Source organism: Molothrus aeneus, chromosome 9, assembly GCF_037042795.1.
Source record: "Molothrus aeneus isolate 106 chromosome 9, BPBGC_Maene_1.0, whole genome shotgun sequence".
Lineage (NCBI taxonomy): Eukaryota > Metazoa > Chordata > Aves > Passeriformes > Icteridae > Molothrus > Molothrus aeneus.
The window spans coordinates 6,219,948-6,229,978 of record NC_089654.1 but is presented as its reverse complement, the minus strand read 5'-3'; the positions used below and the strand labels follow the sequence as shown (position 1 = coordinate 6,229,978).

At 41.7% G+C, this 10,031-nt stretch overlaps 1 protein-coding gene across 2 annotated transcripts in view; it reads right to left on the bottom strand.

Moving 5' to 3' along the window:
* Positions 1-331: 331 nt before the first annotated feature.
* Positions 332-10,031, bottom strand: part of RAB3B (RAB3B, member RAS oncogene family) — a 51,621-nt gene continuing 41,921 nt past the window's right edge. For both annotated transcript variants that reach the window (XM_066555402.1, XM_066555403.1), the window contains 2 exons: positions 5,379-5,503; positions 332-2,235 (listed from right to left, as the gene is read on the bottom strand). In XM_066555402.1, the coding sequence (XP_066411499.1) occupies positions 2,048-2,235; positions 5,379-5,503 (313 nt within the window). In that variant the 3' untranslated portion in view covers positions 332-2,047. The remainder of the gene's footprint in view (positions 2,236-5,378; positions 5,504-10,031) is intronic.

The following is a 10,031-nucleotide window of genomic DNA, read 5'->3' as shown; positions in this document are numbered from 1 at the left end:
GCTGACAAATCATTATTTGCACTGAAGTACTAAGTTTGTCTGCACAGCTCAAAATCTGGTGTGAATTTTTTTTAAATTTTATTGCTAGTTATAAAAGTTGCCCTAAAACCTGCTTCTTCTACAATTAGAACACAACACTATGCGTTTATTGGCCAAATAATCCTTCTACTCACTGTTCTAAAGCTACATAGTGATTCCAGATTGCTGGGTTCGAAGACCATCACCTGTTAAAGAAAGATCAATGTAGTTTGATGGATTTTTAAAGCATTAAAAAGATTTCTCCACACACGTGGAGGATTCCTAACACAAGAAATGCAGCTGACACAAGCTCTCTGGCCACACCCAGTGAGTACATTTCTCTTTATTTTGCTGTTTCAGGAGTTTAGATACAACAAGCACAGTCCCAGCACTGCACAAATCACACTCTCAGCACGAGATCACACACACCCCCAACACGTCACAGTAGAGATTCCCAAAAGCGACAGAGGGATCAAGCCTTTAGCACAATGAGCTCAAACCACTCCAACAAAGTTGCACTTTTGTCCAGAAATTTGTGCTTTTCTTCTTAGAGCTATTACACTTTGAGACACAGCAGAAGGAAATTACAAAAGCACTCAGTGGTGTCATGATCCAACACATTACAGGGCAGTGGGCAGGCACTCCTCTCCTGTTCCTGGCATCAGGAAGTCTCCTCAGTCAGAGGAGATCACAGACCAAAGGTAAAAACTTTCCAGAATTTTCCCTCTTAAGACAACCAACTTCTCTCCATATCCACTCAGTTTAAAAATGTTGTCTCCCTTCAAAGCATGATGCCACAAAAAAGTTGACAGAATAACAGGATGTCTTTGCCATGTTTCATTTGCAGTTGTGTTTTATTAGTCACTCTTACTTTTCTTAAATTATACTTTGTGCTTGAATCTTAACCCAGAAAATCTAGCACCCCACACACCCATCTAGAACAAGATTAAAAAAATAAATCAACAACAAAATGCAGAAAGATAATCTAATAATATTGGCACAAATACCTGCCAACACTCACATTTTGGTTTGTGATATTTTTATCTCTCTGAGACAGTGCTGTTCCATATCTTCTATGTTTTTGCCTCCAACCAAGCGTTCAGCAGCCAACTCCCCTTTTCCTTCATCCTGCAAGCAGCTGATGAGAGAAGATCCAGACTGGAGAGGTAAAACTACAGGATACAGGGGAAAGGCTGCAGGACAGAGAGATTCTGGGGAGAGGAGACTGGGGACAGGAATGTGCTGAACACAGCAACACCCCCAGCACTCTGCAAGTTGTGCTGAGAAGTTTGGAGGCAAGGGCAGCCCCTGGAAGGGCTCTTACTCCTTCACTCAGCAGCAGCCAAAGCACAGGGAAGGCAGTACAGGGATGGCTGCAAGGCCTCCTCCTCCTCCTCCTCCCCAGCCTGGCAGCTTTGATTCCTGCCTGTGTTCTTCATCTGTTTAGAGGCTTGACACAAAATCCAGCCCCTTCCTCTTCACTCTGGGAGACCTCACACTGTCAGACAGAAATGCTCTGCTTTCTGCTCCATCCTGCAGAAAAACTGAGGTCCATGTCTGGAGGACAGCAACAATTCTCAAAATATCTGGAGATTTATTTGTTTGTTTATGTTTTAAAATAGCATATTCTTGCTTTATAAGAGATTTCCCCCTTTCTGCTCTTAGACCTGATTCCCTCTAATTGGTTTTTGTGCTTTCTGCTGTTCTTGACAAAAACACTCTTTCTGCAATAGAGGAATTTAGAATTTAAAAATGCAACATTCTCTGTAGAAATAACATTTGCATCACTACACAATTATTATTCTTCAGTGTAACTCACATTCACACAAGGTGCACTTACAATATTTTTTCAGATTATTAAATTATTGAATGAGGAAATATATAATATCAACACTCCAGCACATTAAACAAACATACCAGTTTCCTACAACAGACACTTCTGCCTCTGGACTACATGATAATGCACCACCACAAATGAAAAGATAAAATTTAATCAGGGGACGAGGACATTTCTCAGTGTGAAAGGTCACTAGCACGAGCAGTTCTGCTGTGAAGGGGAGGGGTTGTCTGTGAGCCTCATGCTCCTTCCAGAAGTGCCCCTGGAATTGTCTGATTCTATGCTCTCTGACATCTTCTCACAGATTATATCCACCAGACGCTCAAACACCTGCCTCACGTTGATGTTTTCTTTGGCACTTGCCTCAAAATAGTCAAAACCTGGGGGAAAAAGGGAACAAAATTATCAATAGAGACAGATGGTCATGATGGGTTTTAAAATATCGGGTTTTTTTCAGGATTTACCTGAAGAAAATAAGACATCAGATAATCCTGAAAGTCAGTTGATTCCCACAATCTCAGAACTGTGAGCAGAAATGCTTTTAAAAGTTATCAAGCTTCTTTAAGAGTGAAAAAAGGATACATGGGTCCTTCCCATTACCCTGGTCAGCACATCTGCAGGTAGGGGTAAACCCTGGGTAAGGGAGTCAGTTCTGCCCCTTTCATCAGTGCAGGTCCCCTGGGCTGCAGCTGGTGACCAGCAAGGTGTGGGGACAGCAGCAAGGTGTGGGGACAGCAGCAAGGTGTGGGGAACCTTCCTGGGCTCTTCAGCCCTGCCAAGGGCCAGGCTCCCCCAAGCCCTTCTGCCCTCTGGCAAGAGCAGAGGTCAGAGAGAGAGAGAAAATGGGGGGTTGCTTTCCTTCTGCTCACCAATTGCTGTCAAAATGCTCCTTGACCCTTTAAACACTGAGCTTTTCTGATTAAAACAAACCAGAGCAGCAAGGCTGGAGTCACAGCAAGGAGGGGATGGCACCAGCTCCTCCTGCTGCCAGCAGGGGCTGGGGGAGAAGCAGCCTGTGACAGACAGCCCAGGCCCTGCCTCAGCAGCAGGAATGCCCTGAACTGGGAAGCTTTTCCTTATCTCCCTCACCCCAGGGGCCTCGAGGGCCAACCAAGCTGTTGCTTCTCTCCTGTCAGGTTATTAAATTGCCAGCAGCAAGAGCTGAGGCCCCACGGAGAGTTTATTTTGCAATAAGCTCCATTCTGTCGTGCTTCATTCTGGGGATACTCAGCATTGCATCATTTCCCTTTGATTCTGCCACAAAGAAAGAGAAAATTGGTCTTAACTGATTAGTGTGCCACTGCTGGCAGGCTTAGTCACCTCCATGTGGGGGATAAGTAGGTGTCCACCCCATTTGGAGCCTTTTTAAGATTCATGGGGCAAGGGGTGAAGTGATGGTGATGTTTGCCCTGTTAGCAAACAGGGGGAGCTGCCCTGCATCAGATGAGGGCTCTGTCTGCTCCACTTGCTGTTTTGATGATGAATAAAAATGTATATAAAAAGCACAGGAAATCGGAGAACTGCACTTAGGTATCTGTTAGTCCAACATTGGCTTAGGTTCTGCTAAACCAATCTGTTTTGGTTCAGTTCACATTCAGGCTAACAACAATTGCTTAATCTGATTAGGGAGTTATTTCAATGATGTTAATGTCACTATGCAAATTTAGATAAATATGCTGAGGGATAACCTTTATGTGAATCATTATGATGAATATTAGCACTTTAAGCAGTCAATTGCCAATTAGATTCCTCCCACGTAACTCACAAAATAATTTCATATAATGCTGTACACATTAGCACAGTTACTATAAGGAAAAACTGATCTGAGCAAATCAGATCTATGTTCCAGCTCTTTTAAAAAGAGTCTTTTGGAAGTTGGGAGGTTACAGAAGAGCAGGGGACAGCTCTTCCCAAAGGCTGTTGGGCTGCTCTGCACTGGGCTGGTTCCTCCAGGGTGAGCTGCACAAGCACCAGGTCAGGGCAGCACTGGGGATTCTTCTGCAAAACAGTTTCCTATTGATGGAATCAGTTGCTATGGTAACCCTGTGTGTGTGTGTGTTTTGAAGTGTCCCACACGTAAAGGATTCAGATTCTAGATGCCAAGTTTGTATTGATACAAGGAGATGAATTTTGGGAGGAGAAAAAAAACATTGCAAGTCCAAATTGGGTTGGGAGTTCAAATAAAAACTCTCCATTTGCTGCTACATTGGTCTGGACAAAATTTCAATTACTAGCAGTGTAATTATTGCTGTGAGATGGGTGGACACACATGCATCCACAACCTTCCTGAGAGTCTGCCAGCCAGGAACCAAGTTTATTCACATTCATATTTTCAAAAACAAATTAAATTCTGATGGGTAAAAAAGAGCCCATAACTGATTTTGCAAACTAACCGTATCTTTGCTTTGCCAATCCTACATGTAAATATTTACTCTTACAATAATAACAACAATGGTCTAATTTGATATTTGCTTGTTATTTGTTTAGGATGGCAGTGCCTCAAGGCTCCAGCCATGAATGGGACCCCTTTGTATGTGCCATATGTAGAATTTACATTTTCAAGGCCACACTTTAAGCTACACCAATGTATGCAGTGTGTCCTGGAACTCCAGCACCCCCAGTTTAACAGTTTATTATGCACCCTCCGATTACTGCTTAAAAACTGAAGACAACACAGGATTTTATAAATTGAGGATGATGATTATTCTTTGGGGTCTTTTGGTAAGATTCTCTACTCTTACAAGCTAAACATTTATGCCCACTGTAAGGGTCTCCACTGTTACCCGAATGAAATTTTATCAGGATTTACTTGTTACTTTGAATTCTTTAACAGAAAACAACAGTATAGGTAAATTTTAACACAGAGCCCTGATTTCATACTAAAAATATCTTATAGGCTATAATAGATAATGAAAAGTGATAAATAACTTATAAACTCGTATGAGTTTACTTGGCTCTTCATTATAAAATTTTCATTGCAATCCCAGCTTCCTCTCAATGGAACTGTTTTGCTTTTTCTATTCCACATCAATAACATAATGTCATTTTCTTACCTGGATAGAGAAGCCTAGTACATTTTTAAAATATGTTTTACTCAATTCTTCAGTTCTGATGTATAAACTTCTTTCTTTTTCATTGTTTAGTTAAAAAAATGCTTCAACAAAAATCAATGTTTGCCTTGATTTATAATGAGCACATGGTACTTAGAGACCTGGAGACAGAATTATGTTTATGAAAACTTTTTCTCGTTTCATTCTGCTAAGCTAATAAAAGCTCTTTTATTCAGATAAACTTTATCTTCCTTGCACCTCTAGACACCACCTTTATAAACACAGCAACACTACAAGTATTCTACCAGGTATTCTTGGCCTACTGAGCCAAAAACAAGTGAAACATGAACCTAGAATATATTACACTTCTTAGTTGTGGGACCATTATTGAAGTGTTACTGCTGTACAAACTGAAAGGAGCAGAGTATAAAGAAGCAGAGGAAGAAAGGTGGAAAGAAAAGCTTTGCATGTACCCAGCTGATCTGCCAGATGTTTCCCCTTCTCCACAGGAACAATCCTGTCATCCTCCATGTCACATTTGTTTCCAACCAGGATCACTTGTGCATTGTCCCAGGAGTAAGTCTTGATTTGTGTGGCCCTACAAGAGGTCAAGAGAGACTGTTACATTCCATCAGCTGTGCCAAAATACAATCCTATATTAAATATGAAAACAAGTACCACTAATGACACCATCAACATCCCCAGGCTGTGTTGATTCAAGGGCAAACGAGCCCTTACTTCTGTGTAAGGCTTACACACAAAGCAAGGATGCAGCCTGTGTAATTCACAGCACTGCTCTGTTTTAGCACTCCTTAACTTTGTGTGACAATAAAGGCTCTTGTTAAGACTTTGCAAGGGTTTTAAAGATCACAAGATCCAGATAAAAAACTGAATCAAGTGATTTTTGAAGATTAGGGACAAAAAAGGCATTTTGTAAAGCTTCTTCTCCTTTGGGTCTCATCTGTCAGATGAGAACAACAATCAATTACAGCTCTTAAGGATATTGTCCCATAAAGAAAGCTATGCACCAGATGCACACTTCATGCTGGATTTACAACTCCATATATAAGACAGAACAACAATAATTCTCTCATTTTCTGCAGCACAGTTTGCTGTAGATTTTTAGAAACACCATAAGAACAGCTGGAAGTATCAAGGTGTCTTTGCTCAAACAGGAAAACTTCATAGAGACTGAAAATTACATAGAAACAACTGCAAAGGAGAAAGAGAAATTTACCAAATTGGGAAGACACAAGATCAAAGCAAGGCTCTGGGAACTAACAGAACCCAGCAGGACTAAAGGACACCTCAGGCTGGGTGGGAAGAGCACTTCAATGAGAGACCAACACTAACTTCAGTGGCACAGGGGGGCAGTGCAGGGGAGCTTGGCCAGGAGCACTCGGGTGACCTTGGAGCCTCTAAAGCTTCCTGTGGCTCATGTGCTGAAACTGGAGTGCAGCTCACAGTGGATCCCAGGATCTGACCTTACATTTGGCCTTTTTAGAGTTTTTCCATGACAAAAGAGAATATTCTTTTTGTGCATCCTGAGGGGCCAGTCCTCTCCCACCATCTTTGGTGTCCCAGAGGTGTTCCAGAGCCAGCAGCAGAACATTATTACCTCAGTAGCATTCACTTTCATCCAACTTTTCAGACCCACACAACCTATTTTATCTTCACCAAGTCAGCTCTGTCTTTGAAGGCTCCCTCCTCCCCAAGGCTATGCCAGAAGCCATACATTCCTCTCCTCCATCCTCTTCCACTCCCTAACTCACCTTCCCACTCTTTGCCCCACCAGCACTCCAGGCAGGACACTGCAGTTTCAGGCAAATCTGCCATTTCCCAGGAGAGCCTGGAGTCCACTCAAATTTTACTTCTGTGTAAGTTTCCTTGAACTCCCTTAACAATAAAGCACTTGATTCCTTCTCTTTTGAATGAGCAGCAGCCTCCAGCTCTGATCTACTAATTACAATTTTTAATTAGTCTGAGTTGCTTACTTGCTTTTTTCCGTGGAAAGCAGCCAGCCATGTTACTCCACAGATACCTGGGAAAAAGGGGGCATTTCATTGTGCAACTTGCCTTGAAGAGGCTGCCTTGGAGTGCCCTGGAGAGCAGGAACCTCACCCAAGCCCAGCCCCACAGTGCAACATGCAAAAATAAACAAAGACTGTGTGCAATGAAACTTCTTACTCTCCCTAGTGTCTTCCTGGAGAGATCTCACTCCAATCCCAATTTTAGCTCCTCCAGTCTCACCCTTTTGAGTGTCTCCATGTAGACAAGTCCTGTGAGAGCTAATATGAATCTGTGATGAGTTTTTGTGGTACTCTGGGGTTTCTCAAGGCTCATCAGAGAAGGGGGTGACTGCAGAAATCAGCCAGAAACCCAGGGAGATGAAATCTCCCCTCCATAAGCAATAGAGAGAAATAAAGTCTCCCCAAGTTCAACTTCAAACAACTACAAGCAGGCTTCTCTTCTGACTCACAGTTCAGCCTCTGGATTCATTTCAGCCCCTGGCATCCTGTGGGGACACCCTGCCAAATCTTAACTATTTACACAGAATTACTTAGAAAATGAAAAAGAAGCAAACAGCATGAAGGATCTCCCAGAGAACTGCATCCTTCTCCTAGCTTTGTACAAATTAGTGGAAAACCTCTTACAGAACACCAATTTATTCTTCTAAGGAATAAAAAACAACCAAAAAAGTTATGAAGAACAAATAAAGGAACCCTGATGTCCATACAAAATGAAAGGCAGAAAATTTCCAGATGCTTTTGGAAAGATAAAGGAATAATAACAAGGCTTGTGTGATGGAGCTGTTTCAACAACCATCAGGGCAGCCTAATATACACACTGGAAGAAACACATTTCTGTGACATAATAAAATGCTGTGCCTTGTTTGTGCTGAATTCCCCAAATTAACAATAAAGCACAAACATTGTGTTTCATTCTTAGAAGAAAAATAATCTCAGGTTCACAGTTACATGGAGGTATCAACAACTCAGTTTGGGTTAAAGATAAATAATGCTGATTTGTGAATCCAGATGTCCCTTGTATCTAAGTTAAATTTTACCAATTTTTATTTCCCTTCTATGAAATTGTCTAGATTGTCCAAAGCACAGCTTCCATAATATTTTGTATTTACTTTACAGTTTCAAGTACTGAGTATATTTTAGTTCCACTGCAGTTTCAAACAAGGTATAAACAAGTGATTTATCCACACACAAAACTATCAACCCAACATCAAATAATAGCTACCAAAGGAGTCTACTAAAAAAATTCTAGAAACTGAGCTGACAGCTATGAAAGCTCATTTAACCCTTTCACCCACCCTACAGGAAAGACATATTCAAAGGAAATAATTACTTCTTTTCAAATATCAATTATAACCAATCTTTGTGTTTGCTTACTTATATTTTTTCTTGTAAAATAACCTGAACTCTTGCCACACTGCAGTAAGGCTTAATATTTTAAGGTTTCTCATACAATGTGTTGTACATTTTCCAGTGAACAAGAGAAAGAGTCATGTTCCAGGTACTCCCAAATGCATTTAAATAGTGCCTCTTTCTCAGTGGTTTTAAGATCATTATCATTAATTGGGGTGATTCATGTGAATGAAATGAAGATTCTGCTTTGCATTCATATTCTACTTGGAGAGTTTGTCTAAATACTGATATACAGCCATGATGCTCTCACTCAGGAGAGAAAGTGCCTTTACTTGGTTTAGGAGAGGTGTGAGTGACACAAAGCAAACCAGGATCCTCTTCAGGACATCCCCCCATGGAAAGAGTGAGGGTAGTAAAAGGTCTCCCAGGGAAGAAATCATTTGGCAGACTGGGAGGAATATTCTCATTTCCCTTGTGGATAGGAGAGGCCCAATCAGGCAGCTGCTAAAACAGTCATGTGCCAATGATCCAGAGATGGAGATAAAGGAGCTCAAGTAGTAGACACCTTCATTTTCTATGCAGAGTACAGCTCCTGACTGAAGATCATATCCAGTGGAATAAGTTCTTTTAATCATAACTGTATCATGCAGAATGGTGGGGGAAAAAAATCCTACTTGCTATGCTTGAAAATGGCCAATAGAGCAGCACCAGCCAAAAGCCTTTTTCTCCATTTCTTGTGCCTTTGGAAATTTTGGAAGCAATTTTGCAGACTGGAGGAGAACCATCTCCTGGCTGCAATAGCCACTAGAGGACTCTGCTGGCCCAGAGATGCTGTCTTGGCTGCAGTCTTCATCTCTCCACTGGACAAGCTTCAGGAAGGAAGGAAATGGTATTTTTTATCCATCCCACTACCTCATTTGGGATCAGAACCTTAAAGCTGGTTGGAAAGATTCCTGACACACAGAGGAAAAACACCCTGATGGTTCACCTCTGTCCTTTGGCTGACAAAGCGCTCTCAGCAAAGATTTTCCTGCAGCTCCTGTGGCACAGGAAGACATGAAGTCAAAAAGACAGAGCTGACCTTTCCCAATTCTTATTCTCACACCAGTGCCTTTGGAACAGACCTTAGACTACTTCCAATATAAAGCTTCAGGTTAAACTCCACCTGTGCAAACTTTAAAATAGTAGCAGCTCAAGAAATGGAGATTTGGTAAATTTTGGCTAACTTAAGACTGGTAAGTAAAACTTACTAGAGCAGAACCAACAGACAGACAGGTAGATGAACTGTGTGGTCATAGGGATCTTGTTTCATCAGAGAAACAAGCTGGAAATATTTATTGTTTAGTGAAAGATATTGCCCCAGCTCACATGCCTGCACTCCTATGGAAAACATCCCTGTGCAGACACTTGCAGAAAAAGCCTCATCTGAGCAAAACTTGATGGATGAAACTGGTTTTGGCAAAACCTTTGGGTTTGTATTTCTAACAAAAAAATAATGTATTCCTCAACCACAAGCTGCTGAAGGACTGCTCAGGATGGGGCTGCAGATCATTGGGTGTTGTGGTACTGGGGATGGGGGGTGAAAGTGGAGACTGCATCTTTGCATGTGACCTTCATGAGAGAACAAAAACTGAGCAGCTTTAGAGGACAGACAAATCACTTGAAACAGCAAACCAGCTTTTGAGTTACAGCCTGGCTTAGGGGATCCAGAATAGGTGTTCAGAAAGCCAGGCATCTGAGCCAGAT